This window comes from Colossoma macropomum, unplaced genomic scaffold, assembly GCF_904425465.1.
Source record: "Colossoma macropomum unplaced genomic scaffold, Colossoma_macropomum, whole genome shotgun sequence".
Classification (NCBI taxonomy): domain Eukaryota; kingdom Metazoa; phylum Chordata; class Actinopteri; order Characiformes; family Serrasalmidae; genus Colossoma; species Colossoma macropomum.
Window position 1 is genome coordinate 38,881,962 of NW_023494785.1, and position 15,723 is coordinate 38,897,684.

Below are 15,723 nucleotides of genomic sequence, written 5' to 3' on the forward strand. Positions count from 1 at the left end.
CTGGTGTGAAGTGCATGTTTATACTGTCATTAAAAAAAGGTCATGATTAATTTTAAAAAGAATGTGATGATGGTAGTCTAAGGCTTAATCTGGGTCTAAATTACCATACAAAATGTTGTGCTTTCGCCTCTTATTCATTTCGTGCATGTACTGTACTGTGCAAAAGTCAGAGACCACCCTTCATTTATTTCATTTCCAGTTAAAATAGCCACTATGTGTAAGTTTACACAAACAAAAGTCCAGGGGTTGCTAGTACAGTGGCCTAACATTGTCATCTGCAATGCTAGTATTACCTAAAGGTGAATTCACTCTATACTTTTAACTGTAGTTGAGTCATTCTACAGAACAGGCGCTATTTTCACTTTGCAATTTTTAAAATTGAATCTAGAGCAAACCATTTTTTAATCTTCAACGTGAAAGACATGTTAATCCACCAGAAAAACAAAACAAAACAAAAATATTATCCCTCTTATTCTGACCTAGGAGCCATTTTTTACCACCTCATCAAGGACAATATGTGCACCATTTTGAATAGTACTACATGTTAATGACCATATTGTTTGTACAAAAAATACTAATTAATTTCAAACTTTTAAATAAAACCTACATTTATTTGATTATTCTACAAATAAAGAACTGTATTTAAAATGTATGGAGCATTGCACTTTGTTTTCATCATTTTTCAACAAAATGACCCTGTAATGGGGTGGAAACTGATGTGATGGGGTAGTTCACTGTGATGGGGCTGTAATTGATGTGTTTGGGTGGCAACTGAAGTGATTGGATGGATAACTGTGATGGGGTGATAACTGAAGTGATGGCGTTTTCTACTGTGATGGGGTGGTTCACTGTGATGGGGTGGTAATTGATGTGATGGGGTGGTTCACTGTGATGGGGTGATAACTGAAGTGATGGTGTTTTCTACTGTGATGGGGTGGTTCACTGTGATGGGGCGGTAACTGGTGTGACATGGTGGTCCACTGTGATGGGGTGGTAACTGATGTGATGGGATTATTCACTTTGACGGGGTGGTAACTGATGTGATGGGGTGGTCCACTGTGATGGGGTGGTAACTGATACGATGGGGTTATTAGTTTTGACGGGGTGGTAACTGATGTGACGCGGTGGTTCAGTGTGATGGGGTGGTTCACTGTGATGGGGAGGAAACTGATGTAACAGGGTGGTCCACTGTGACGGGGTGGTTGACTGTGATGGGGTAGTAATTGATGTGATGGGGTAGTAACTGATGTAACAGGGTGGTCCACTGTGATGGGGTGGTTGACTGTGATGGGGTAGTAACTGATGTGATGGGGTGGTTCACTGTGATGGGGTAGTAACTGATGTGACGGGGTGGTTCTCTGTGACGGGTGGTAAATGATGTGATGGGGTGGTTCACCGTGATGGAGTGGTAACTGATGTGACGGGGTGGTTCTCTGTGACGGGTGGTAAATGATGTGATGGGGTGGTTCACCGTGATGGAGTGGTAACTGATGTGACGGGGTGGTTAACTGTGATGGAGTTATAACTGATGTGATGGGGTGATTCACTGTGACAGGGTGGTAACTGATGTGATGGGGTGGTTCAATGAGATGGGGTGGTAACTGTGAGACAGGGTGGTCCACTGTGATGAGGTGGTAACTGATGTGATGGCGTGATTCACTGTGATGGGGTGGTAACTGATGTAATGGGGTAGCTCACTGAGAAGAGGTGGTAAATGATGTGATGGGGTGGTCCACTGTGATGAGGTGGTAAATGATGTGATGGGGTGGTTCACTGTGATGGGGTAGTAACTGATGCGATGGGGTGGTTCACTGTGATGGGGTGGTAACTGATGTGACGGGGTGGTTGACTGTGACGGGGTGGTAACTGATGTGATGGGGTGATTCACTGTGACGGTGTGGTAACTGATGTGATGGGGTGGTTTACTGTGACGGGGTGGTAACTGATGTGATGGGGTGATTCACTGTGACGGTGTGGTAACTGATGTGATGGGGTGGTTTACTGTGACGGGGTGGTAACTGATGTGATGGGGTGATTCACTGTGATGGTGTGGTAACTGATTCACAAAGATTAAATTTCAAAAATGAAATACTGCACAACCTCACATAGAAAGTACACCCTTAAGTTATACTGTTATGGGAATATATTAATGTGAAACTATTTGATTTGAAGTGAAATATAATTCCCAGTGTGTAGTATTTACACCCAGTTCCTATTTCAGCTCAGTTCATTCAGTCTGTTAGTTATTAATCTCAATATTTAAGACACAATATTTAAACCTAATAGGGCAACCCACATGGAAGAAAAACATATGAACAATAAATGTGCTGTACATTCATACGACATACATTTTTAAATATATGAATTAAATACATTTAATTGTACCATTTTTGACTATTTGAATATGTCAACATATGCACATTAACATCAGTATATTAAGTACAGGCACACACACTTTATGGCCAAAAGTATGTGGACACCTCTAATATTATTGAGTTCAGGTGTTTCAGCCACATCCATTGCAATCAGGTGTATAAAATCAAGCATATAGCCATGCAGTCTTCATAGATAAACACTGGCAGAGGAATGGATTGAAGAGCTCAGTGACTTTAAAAGTGGCACTGTCAAAGGATGCCATCTTCCATGCTAGATCTGCCCTTGTCAACTGTAAGTGCTATTATTGTGACATGGAAGCATCTATGAGCAAAAACAGCTCTACAACGCTGAGTGCTGAAGCACAACATGGGTATAAATCATCTATCCTCCGTTGCATCGTTCACTACAGAGTTCCAAACTGCAAACAACATCAGCACAAGAACTGTACATCATGGGCCTTAATGAAATGGGTTTCCATGGCTGAGCAGCTACACACAAGCCTAAGACTATTCGCAATGTCAAGCATTGACAGCGCAGTGAAAGCACATACTGTTTTGACTAAATGGGCATAAATTCCCACAGACACTCTCCAAAATCATGTAGAAGGCTTCCCAGAAGAGTGGAGGCTGTTATAGCTGCAAAGGGGGGGCCAACTCCATATTAATGCCCATAGTTTTGGAATGAGATGTCCAACAAGCTCATATAGGTGTCCAGATACTTTTGACCATATAGTGCATGTAGATGGTATATATGTAATGCTGTCAATTTTTAAATTGACATTTATATAGAAAAATACTTCATTTGCAAATGGGATGTATTTACATACATTTCACATTAAAAACAATGTACCAATATGACAATATGGCAAATGCATTGTCACTGACCACTGATGAAGGACTAGAGAATGACCAACACAAACTGTGCAGCAGCAGATGAGCTATCGTCTCTGACTTTACATCTTACAAGGTGGACTGTCTAATAGAGTGGACAGTGAGTGGACACAGTGTTTAAAAACTCGTATCAGCACAACACACACTAACTCTCCACCACCATGTCAGTGTTACTGCAGTGCTGAGAATGATCCACCATCCAAATAATACCTGCTCTGTGGTGGTCCTGTGGGGGTCCTGACCATTGAAGAACAGGGTAAAAGGGGGCTAACAAAGTACACAGAGAAACAGATGGACTACAGTCTGTAACTGTAGAACTATGAAGTGCTCCTATATGGTAAGTGGAGCTGATAAAATGGACTAGTGTCTATTTTAGCAGCTAATAAATAGTGTAGATGCAAGTGAGGTAGCCAGTCAGTGTATACTTCAAATAAACAGTTTTTCAACATGGGAAACTTTAAAAACCCATAACTCAAAAACTATCCCACTACAGCGTGGAATTTTTCCATGGTTGCAGATAAATTGAGCTTTTGTTTGGTTTTCTTCATGGAAATCCCTGACGTAACCAAACAGGGTTTAGCATGTGCTGCAACTGACTGACACAGACTTTCCACAAACTTTCAGATCTTGCGTCAAATCTTTTTCCATTGGAAGTGCCTTTTTTTAGTCTAGGGCTTGCCTGATCGCAGTCTATGTGCATGTCATGTAAATCAGATGGTCACTGTTTACTGGCTGTGTTCAGCTTAAAAGCTTTTATTATTTCTTTCTTTCTTTTTTTAAACACAGTTTCATATTTTCTTATGTGTAATTTATTTTTGCCCTTTAATAAGCCTTTTAATAAGCCTGTGTACCCTATAAATGTACACTGTCAGAAATAAAGGTACTAACCTGTCACTGGGGCAGTGCCCCTCTTGTCACTGGGGTGGTAACCCCAAGGGTACATCTCAGTACCTTTAGTCAGGGAACATAACTGTACCATAATCCATTAAAATGATATTTTGTAAGATGTACTGACTCCACACACCCCGTCTCGTCTCCAGGCTTTTATTTTACCGTTCTGTTTTAAAACATTTGGTTATGAAAAGGAACAAATATGTATTTTTCACCTGGAAAAACTTATTTAAGGTGCACAATTAGACCAACTGTTGTACCTTTGAGGAAACATTTACATTGTTTGTACCTTGATGAATGAGCAATGTACCTGCACAGCATCTTTATTTTTAACAGTGTATATTTTAATGCGAAATAAAGTAAAAACTGGAGTGTGAAAAGGTTTTAAAAGGTGGTCCCAGAAAGCAGCATTTCACATTTCTGTGGGACGAACAAGGGAAGTGTTTATAATATTCCCAGAATATAAATACAAGTAAAATACTTGCCTACAAAACTGTGTAAAGGTCACAGATTACATTTTATTAATTTTATTTTCCAGTAAAAATGGCCATAAACTACAAAACACATTTTTCAGGAGACATTTCTGAGGAGATTAGATGTTTCTCCACTTACAATCCTGTTTCCAAAAACGTCTGTGCAAGATGTAAATAATAATAGAATGCAATGACATGCAGATCATTAAAACCACTTAAACCCTAAAAAATTCTCAATTTCAACTTTTGATATGTTGTCCTTGCACTGTTTTCAATTAAATATAGGACTTAAATGATTTCCACCTCATTGCATTTAGTTTTTATTTACATTTTGCAAAAGCATTCCAACTTTTTTGGAAATGGCGTTGCACATAAAGAAGCTAAGAGTCAAAGTTTCCAAAACTGGTATTTAAAAATGATTAAAAGATACAGAGAAAATGGGTCTCCTAACAACCACCTGGAAGACCTGGTAGACACCAAAACTGCCCCCATCCGATAAACAGCACTTAAAGCTTTCATCTTTGAGAGAGAGGAGAAAATCAAGCTGCTTCAGATCTGAAAACATCCACAGGTGGAACAGTGGTTGGTATAGTGTAGAGGGTAACACCACTGCCTTCTACACTGTAGACTGAGATTCAATCCCCTGCCTGAGTAAACACCCTACACTATACCAATAAGAGTCCTTGGGCAAGACTCCTAACACTAAATTCGCCTAGCTGTGTAAAATGATCACATTGTAAGTCACTCTGGATAAGAGCGTCTGCCAAATGCCATAAATGTAAATGTGTTTCTGTCCATCCTTCTATTATGAGAAGACAACTTAGCGCTATGGGTCTGAAAGGATGTGTAGCTGGAAATGGAAACAAACAAAATGAAGAAAATTTGCAAAACAAACAAAGAAGCTGCTGGTGTTCTCAGAACAATGGACTGACCACTCAAGAGTCCAGACCTCAACATCACTGAATGTGTTTGGGATTATTTGGACTGTGAGAAGCAGAAAATGCAACCAATTAAGTAAGTAGGTCTCTTGAAAAGAATGGAAGCGGTGATAAAGGTAAAAATGAACATGGCGAATAATTAACATGTATTTAATGGCTGTTCTGATTAAGAATTGAATAAATTAAGGGTGGTCTTTGGCTTCTGCACAGTATTGTATGTGACAGTGTTGCTCTAGATTCATAAGTGTTACAGAAGTACAAAAGTTCATGTAAAATTCAGGCGTAAAATGTAATCTACTGAACATCAGTAACACTACTGACTGTAACACCACTGACAAAATTACTCAGATCTGAGCTTCCCTAAAGTAGAGTCCCCCACCACTTTAGTTTCAAAGCCATACTGTTTGTAGAAAATTACAAATATTGTATTTTGTTTTGTTACTTTACTGTCTACCTAAGGGGACTTCCACCGATTTCTCAAAAAGCCTGCTGATTTTAAATGGTTAAGATGTAAACACATTCATTAACAGTGGTTTGGTGTGAAATGCTCTGTTCTAGAGAAACATACCAAGTCAGAATTGTTCACAGCGGTGGTGATAGGAACCAGATGTCCACCTCTAAAAGCTCTCACGGAAAGTTATTTCATGGAATAGTTACTCGAGTACTAGCTCTGTCTGATGGCTGAAATCTGAGTTGGTGAGTTGAACCATTTCACATCAAACCTCTCTGAATGACTTTGTTTACATCTCATTGACCGAATTACACAGAAATTGGTGGAAATTCTTTTTTAACATCACTTAGTATTTCTTTGGTTACCCCACTGACTGAAATATAATCTCAGAGTCTTCTTCTTTTGAGACTTCCACACAAGAAGGAATTAAAAAATGACCTTCTTGTGTGTTTTAAATAACAGTTTATAAATCTGTAACACCACACACACACACACACACACACACACACACACACACACACACACACACACACAACATCTAAACCGCTTATCCTTCTGGGTCGCGGTAGGGTGCTGGAGCCTATCCCAGCTATCATTGGGCGGAAGGCAGGATACACCCTGGACAGGTTCTGTAACACCACTGACAAAAAATGGGACAAGATTCACTAACATATAATTTTATTTATATATTTGGAATATTTTAATACATTTTTACAATCTGTACTGAAATGCAAGCATCAAAATTGTTGTTCCCCATAAAAATAATACTTCCGCATCTGTGAAGTCAGCACTGTGACGGGCTGTTTTTCATGCGCTACATGACTAAAAATCAGTAAAAAATAAAAATCATAGTTTTTTTGTTGGTTAATTTAGGAAAGGAACAAACACAGACAGCGACTTTCTGTGGTTTTGAGATCATTATCATGGCTTTAAAGTGGTGGAACAACCTTTGCCACCACAGAGGTAGAATAGCCTTTCTACAGCTTTGTAAAAAAAAACAAATAAAGCAACACATAAATAACAAAGTAAATGTCTTGTGTTGTAAATGTGTAAAAGTAGATTGACGTCTACTTATTTGAGGGAAAATGGAACGATTGTTGAAGCTCAAACGTATAAAATGTTGCATAATTGTGTAATAATGGCTCCCAGTTTAAGAGTTTGTTATTATAAGCTTGTCAATGATAAAGGTTATTTAGGATATATAGGATAAAACAAGGTGTGGCTTTATTAGGAATACAATGACACATGGAGCCCTTTAAAGCCCAGTCTGGAGTTTTCATCTTCTATGTTCTTTATTTTGTTCCTTTTTTTAATAACTCATAAACAACTTGCTTAATTATGTTGAAAGATTCATGGTCAGTGTCCTTCGGCTCCATTTCAACCTGTTAAAAAACCATAGCTGTTAAAAATCAATCATATTGTATATCGATGTTGTCCAAAATGGTAACTTTACAGGAAAAAGAAAAAACCTACTTTACTTGTAATTTAAGTCAATGGAATCAGACTTTTTCCCAAGTCATCTTGGGTCGTTTGTTTGGACCATTCATCATGAAATTTACCTATAATGTAAAGGGTAACTTGTATTTTCAAATTATGTCAAAAACTGGAAAACGACAAAATGGAGAAACGAGGTTTTCTTCTGACAACAGCGATACACACGAGTATATCTGAAACATTACAAATCCAATCAAGATACCATATTAAAGCTTAAAATCTCTACCTTTCATCCTTTGTGTCATTTTGTCTTCAATTACATTAGAAAAATAAATATTTACCTTGCCACAAAAGTTTTTAGGAAAAAATATTGGGTACAGTATGAACGTTCATATTTTTGATAAAGCCATTTTTTGGCCAATGTGAACATAGTATTCATCAAGCGAACAGACTGACTCTCAGGATTACGATGATGTAAGCCATTATACTCCAAAATCTACGATTGTCGAATTAAAATCAAAAGAAAAAGCTATTTCAAGCAAGACATATCTCCCTGGCAACACAGCTGCACTCGTGCCTAATGGCCGCTGCCACTCACAGGTACGTCTCACACACAAACACTTCATACCACTGCCTACCTTAGGTTGTCCCCTTTCGAACAAGTTCAAACTTGTGTCTTTCCTTCAATCCATTCATTAGTAATCGTCATTTTTGTGCAAACTGTACTTGGGAAAAACAATCGGTCATAATAAAATTCAACAATTTCAAAAACTAATTAAGTTACCAGATAGCAAGTCACAAATCTCAAAAACTAATCAGAAATCTTGTTTTTATATTAAACACTTATTATGAATACTTTTGCTTGGGCTCAAGGACTTAAATAAGCAAATGTTATTCACATATCATTAGTCTCTGTTAAAAAAAAACAAATATTTCCTTTTTTTTTGCATCATTTGACCGAACCAGCAGCCCATTACATTGTATGAAAATTTCATGAATGAATGGACCAATAGATGTCTGCCCTGTGATGGACTGGCAACCTGTCCAGGGTATTTCCTGCCTTCTGCCCAGTGACCACTGGGATTGGCTTCAGTTCCCCCTCGCGACCCAGAAGGATAAGTGGCTTAGAAAATGTGTGTGTGGACCAATAGAAATGCCCCAAAACGGCTTGGGATAAAATCTCTTTACATTGACTTACATTAGAAGTAAAGAACGTTTTTGCTCTCTGCTGTAAAGTTACCATTTTGGAGGTACATGTTTTTCTTTGGACAGCAACAAAACACTTTAAATTATTTTTGATTTTAAAACAAGTAGATATATTTTCAAGAATTTGGTGTTGATATTGAGGTAGTTATATTTAGTGGCCTCTGTGTGGCTGTTATCCTGAAGTCTTTGACAGCTCAGATAAGAGGAGTTTGGACAGTTGGTGAGTTTCAACACATTTTCCAAGGCCAACATCCAAGTGCAGTGGTGCAGTGGTATATACGTATATACCCACCTCGCAGTCGTTCTTTCAGTCTTCCTTCAGTTTTGATCCTTCATCAGTAATAATGAGGTCCGTTGTGGCTCTTTTGCTGCTAGTGGCTGTGGGTGAGTATCTCTTCACTATTTCAGTGCTGCTATATGCACTATAAGTGGTCTCTTATCCACAAGGGGCCCAACAAGCAAGTCATTTTTTCCACTTAATATTGTTTGTGTCTGGCAAAAAAATCTGTTCTGAAGGTATCATTGATGACTTTGCTTCCAACGAACCAAGAAGGCAGAAATAATCCTTACTCAGATTTCTTTCAGAACTTTATTCCTTCATTTATTATTTCATTATTGTGAACAATTTTGATTTGATTAATGCTTTTTTGCTTATTTAAGGATTAATATTTTGTCTTGTCAAAATGAAATATTATATAAGCATATGTATTTTTCATTCATGTATTAAAAGTGATATGATTGGACAAGAGATATAGGATAAGATTTGTATTGTGTGTTGATCATTGTTTTTATCATGTAACATTATGATTAGTTTTTAGAATGATCACTTTGTGACTATGTAACAGTAGCAAGCTTGTATATAATAATAACAATAACAATAATAATAATTAATAATGTAATCATAAGTGCAATAATCGGTAATTGTTCAAATAAGGCAAGTTAACTTATTTAAACAGTTCAATTATGTGGGACTCTTATTATGAGAGCAGTGGCCTTCCATTTGTTTTTAATGTTGTCTTCTTCCCTTAATTTGAGCTGTTTCTTTTCTATTTGTCCTTTTTTTAAATTGCTGAGCTCAATAATAGATCAGACTAGCAGATGTCAGCGTCAGTGGTTGATTGTAGTTGTTTCCTGGTTTATGCTGCGTTCAAGTGTTGTTAAACACCGAGAAACACCTAGTTGTAAATTGCTCTTGAATGGACAACAAATTCATATTTACAACTGGCAAACTGGGGATTCTAGATGATACACAGGTTTATGGGATGTGACGTCTAACGCAAACGTTCGCCTTTCACACAAGTGGAAAATGCTAAACTTGGAGTGAATGTGAAAAAAATAAATTCCTGATGCGCTTCTGTTAAATTACACAGCAAAGAAAAAGCAGAACATGCATTCTCCGGACCTCCATGCTTTCTTTTTCCGTGTGGGGGGCATATCTACGAACAAGCACCCGAATGGAATTTAGTCGTATTTACCAGTTATCCATCTGGCATACACAGCTTTCCGGTGAGCACCCGAACGCAGCATTACAACAGAATGTCTATTGTCCTTAGTGACTGTACAGACAGCCTCTTGTGTTGCCTATTTTCCTGACACAGTCCTTAGCAGATGTGCCAACAGCTGTGGGGGACATACACAGTATAAACCCATGTGTACTAGAACCAATGTGTGACACACCGGAAGGACCTGGGGTCCGGACCTCCTAATTGACCTCTTGGACCCACTGAATGTCTCAAAAAAAGCACTGGTCTGCCTCAGGGTGGCGCTGTAGCAAATTGGTTCACCCAGTTGTTCCAGAGAACTTGAAGGGATTCTCAAACGCTAGAGGGCGCTCCTGAGCGAGTCCAAAATGAATGGGTTAAGATTTGAGCAAAATCATAGTTTAGAAACACTTAAACATTTTTAATGTAAAAGAATACATTAATTTCCTGAACACAGAACAGCGTAAAACGTTTTAACACCACTTTTATATTTTAAAGAGTCTTTGAACACGAACAGCCAATGAGCTGCTCCGCCCACCAACCAATCAGCACTCAGTAGCAGTAATACTCGCCTTCTGCTGCCCAAAAACCTGTTTGCGGTAGAAAAAAGGAAACATACAGGTGAATTTTCTTTGTTTTTTTAGAGAAATACATCCTTCTACTTTCTAAAATTAAAGAAATGTTCTGGGCGAGTGATTAGAAACTATTTAAACTTTACGTTTTTAGCCATTGAGCTCCATTCACCCCCATTCATTGAGGACTCACTCGCGGGCCAGTACCTAGCATACATGCTAATAGTGCTAGCATTGTTGCTTAGGAGATTATTTGATTAATAGCTTTTTGCTTATTTTAGTATTTATTAATATTTTGTCTTGTCAAAATGAAACATTATGTACATTTTTTTTTCCATTCCTGTGTTCAAAATCACATTATTGGACACCAGATATAGGACAGGATACACTTGTGTCAATCGCTATTTTTAGGATTATCACTTGTTACATTTATTCCCCAATGTAACAGTAACTAGCTTGTATATAATAATAACAAAATAACAATGTTAATATAATAATAAGTGCAATATTCAGTAATTGTTCAAGTTAACTTAGAGGCTCTCTAGTGGCTAGCATGCATGCTAATGGTGCTAGCATTATTGCTTAGGAGTTAGCTGATATTAACTTGGCAAATTAATGTAACTTTACAGTTTTTAATTGAAAAACTAGTGATTGACACATCAAAATATTATTCCAGTCTACACTCTGGTGCACTTACTGCTCGTGTACTAGTGCACCATGACTTTATCACTACCTGGAACAGTTAAAAATAGCTGTGTAAGCAGCCTTACTTAACAACAATGGGATCAATTCCAACTAAGTAATAAGTTATTGTAAGACCCACAATGTGTTTCAGCAGCTGTATATTGGTAGCGTTAGGAAGGTTTAAGGGAGGTTCAGTGATGTACAGCAACATCTGCTACTTGTCTCAGGCAGCACTTCAGCATATGAGTGTCAACAATGGTCTCGGTCAGTCAGTCAGTCAGTCAATGACTCATTAAGAGACAATTACTCACATAGGCTGACCCACTGGGGTCCAACAATAATGGTAGATTTTGAAGACACAATTAGCAATACCTGTTGAATATTGAATGTCATCTACTACCATTAATATTTTTGCGTATTAAATTTGTTCTGCTAACACTTCTTGAACTGTTTGTGAAACAGCATTCAGCAGAGCCGATGACGATAAGATCATCGGTGGGTATGAGTGTCCACCTCACTCCCAGCCTTGGCAGGTGTTCCTAACCTATGATGATGGGGAACGGTGGTGTGGGGCATCCTTAATCAACGAGAGATGGGCCGTGTCCGCAGCTCACTGTTACATCCCGTGAGTGTTCCACTTTCCTTTTTTCTCAGCTGAACATAAGCAGTAAAGAAAATGACGAAAAAAATCAAAGTTTGTTGTTTTGAGTTGAAAATGTATGTGCACATTCTTGACAAGCTGCACTATGTAAGATTTTCTGGTTTGAAAGAAGGAGCATAAATGAGTCAAGAAGAAAAAACAACAATATGGTGTCCGTGTGCTGCGAGTCACCCTGTAAAGCCTGAAATAATATAATTTTTATAATTATTATATAATAATTTAATAGTCAGAGACATCAGGTCGTGTTTTTTGGACTATCTCGTTTTGTATTAACATCAATTAACGTCACACACAGACTCAAAAAAGAAGGTCTGGCACGATGTTTAGGTCTTAAAATTGACATTATACTGATGAAAATATTATGATAATAGTAGATAAACATGTCCTTCAGCAAGTTTTGACTCTTCTTTTGATTACTCTTTAAACGCGCTCGCAATCGTCATATTCATCCACTCAACAGACATTACAATTGCAGTTCCATATTTTCACCAGAGAGGTCTCCAAATCCCAGAAGCTTACATAGTGTAGCTTTAAAGGGTTACCTACATCTCTGACAATGTCCAATTCTGATGTATTACAAAATAAAACTTGGTTATTTTTAAGCCCCCCTCGTCTTGCTGTCCACCTGGGAGAGCACAACTTGTTCAACGAGGAGGGCACAGAGCAGAGGATCTGGGCAGAGAAGGTCATACCTCATCCGGACTACAATGACGTCACATATGACAATGACTTCATGCTGATCAAGCTGAGTGAGCCTGCCATTTTCGATGAGTATGTGCAGCCGATATCCCTGGCAACCACATGTTCAAAGGAAGGGGAGCAGTGCCTGGTATCTGGATGGGGTAATCAGATCAACACTGGAGGTGAGGCAAGCAGTAAATTAATGCTGCGTTTCACTGCACTCTATAGTGATCTCAAACCAACCCAAGTAAACTCTTACATAGACTTACTTATGTGGTTTCTGACACTGCGTCCCATAATGTTGTTGAATTTTAGAGGCACCAGTCAGAACCACCTAAGTCTGTTTGAGATTAATTAACAGCTTAACATGGTTGCAGCCAGTTGTGCAATGATTTAGGTTTGCAAGATGCCTATTGGTGAGCTATAAGCTTCCAGCTGTGTTAGCTACATTAGCCTCATCCCTAATAATGCTAATGTAACAATCAGCTTATCATAACATGTTGTCTAATATTTTCCAGTAAACTACGCCACCGTACTGCAGTGTCTGGATGTGCCTGTAATCGCACGCTCAAAGTGTGAGGCCTCTTACCCGAACCAAATCACAAAGAACATGTTTTGCGCTGGCTTCTTGGACGGCGGCAAAGATTCATGCCAGGTAAAATCTGACAAAAATTGCAAGTAGCTATGCGAAGTTTGGCAGCTTATGTTGCTCCAAATTGTGTGTATATATCTGTTAGTGTGAACGGTGCCTTTGCAGATGTGCAAGTTACCAATGCCATGGGCACTAAAACAGCCCCATACCATGGCAGACCCTGATTTTCGAACTTTACGCTGGTAACAATCTGGAAGTTCCTTTCGATAAACTGCCAGACCACAATACTGATTTCCAACTGTGCCATCAGTCCATTTCAGGTGAGCTTGAGTCCAAAGAAGTCAGTGGAATTTTTGGACATTGTTGTCTTTACCCGCATATGTGGATGCAGCAACGAACTGTGTTTATTGGTGGCCATTTGTCAAAGTACTGGTGATATCCAGCAGCACCCTATGTAGGATCACAACATTCAGTTGTGGTTTTCAGCCTTGCCCTTTATGCACAGAGATTTCTCTAGATTCCTTGAATCTTTTGATGATATAATGTACTGTAGAGGGAGAAATCCTTAACTGAACTCTTTGCGATCACTCATTGAGGAATATTGTTCTTCAACAGTTGGATTATTTGCTAAGGCAGCATTTAGCGAGTGGCGAGCATCGACCCATCCACGCTCAGAAAGGACTGGTCCTTTCCTGAATGCTTCTTTTATACCCAAGCATAATTGCATCATCTGTTTCAGATGTTTTTTGGACATTTCACAATGTCTGCTCCTGTCCCAACTTTTTGTAACTTGTTGCAAACATCAATATGGGCAATATTTACAACACAGAAAGGTAAAGTATGAAATATTGTGTCTTACTTAACCCTTTACATGGTCAGGGCCTTCAGACGGGCCCAACAAAACCTGTCAGAACAAAACCTCGTATCTCCAAAATGAGAACTTTAACGGAGAAGGAAAAAACCTTCTTCACTTTTAATGTAAGTCAGTAGAACCAGAATTTTTTTCCAAGTCATTTTGGGTCACTTCACCATATGTGTATATATGGTGGGGGGTGTTGTGATAGTATCTTCATCATGCCAATGGACTAACAACCAAACAACGACATTTAAAAGAAACATTACGTTAGACACAATTAGCTACAAGGCCTTGATGAAAGCAATAGCATTTGACCAGTTCTGAATCGTGGCAGCCTTTGCCTTGTGAAATCTAACTGTAGCACGTTCCAAAATAAGAATATCCACAGAATAGCAATGCCAAGATGAATATCTGGAATAAACCAACCCTTCAAAATAGACTTCTTGGACGCTGTTAAGGCTGCCAGTAAAACTCTTTTTTGCTAAGAATTAAGAGTCACATTAGAATCATCGCCTAGTAGAGGCAAACCTGGACATAAAGGAATGCCAACATTCAAGAGAACAGACAACATTTGTACCACATACCTCCAAAAGGACGTAATATATGGGCACTGCCTGAACATATGAATATAATCCACAACAGAACCTGAATTACATCTATTACAACTTTTTTCACTAGACAGTTTCATCACCTGTAAGATAAATTTTAATGAACTACAGTCTATGGAATTAAAATCTCTGTATCAGTGCATCGGTGGGTTAGAAGTTATAGTACAGAATGAGTCTCTTCTTGATTAATTGTATCGAAAAATAATATTATACTCTTTTTTTTGGCTTCTTTTCTTTTCAGGGTGACTCAGGTGGTCCTGTTGTGTGCAATGGGAAACTACAAGGGGTTGTATCCTGGGGCTACGGATGTGCATATCCTGGCTTTCCTGGCGTTTATGCTGAAGTCTGTCAATATATCGAATGGGCCAAAGGCATCATGGCCAACAACTAAGAGTGAAAGTCGAAATGTCTGACGTATTGAGTGCTTTCTTTGAAAAATAAACAGCAAATTCTATAAACAAACCAGAAGCACTTTCTTAATCATGGGATTCATTTCAGTGAATTGAACAGCCATTTCAGACATTTCAGACAAACAAGACAAAGCCATTAAATCGACAATGAAAGAAATGAGGCAAGCGTATCGCTGTTGTCGGAAGAAAACCTTGTATCTTCAAAATGGTAACTTTGCAGGAGAAGCAAAAAACACACTTTACTTTCAATGTAAGTCAATGGAACCAGACTTTTTTCCAAGTCATTTTGAGCCATTTTTTTTGGTCCAGACTTCATAAAATTTACACACAATATAAAGGACAACAGGAATTTTCAAATTCTGTCAAAAAAATGACAAAAATGGAGATATGTAGTTTTCTTCCGACAGCAGCGATATGGAAATGTTTAATAAAAACAGTAATAAAACAACAATTATAGAAGCACAGTGTTCTGAGTTAATTCACCTTTTCATTCTTTCATTATTTCATTATTTCGTTGTA

At 38.3% G+C, this 15,723-nt stretch overlaps 1 protein-coding gene across 1 annotated transcript; it reads left to right on the forward strand.

Annotated features, from left to right (window-relative positions):
* The first annotated feature begins 8,879 nt into the window (after nt 1-8,879).
* On the forward strand, nt 8,880-15,256 carry LOC118823928 (trypsin-like). The gene is made up of 5 exons (XM_036593800.1): nt 8,880-9,043; nt 11,859-12,021; nt 12,661-12,920; nt 13,257-13,393; nt 15,036-15,256. The coding sequence occupies exons 1-5, from the start codon at nt 9,004-9,006 to the stop codon at nt 15,183-15,185; spliced, it is 750 nt and encodes a 249-aa protein (XP_036449693.1). The 5' UTR covers nt 8,880-9,003; the 3' UTR covers nt 15,186-15,256.
* Nucleotides 15,257-15,723: the final 467 nt, after the last annotated feature.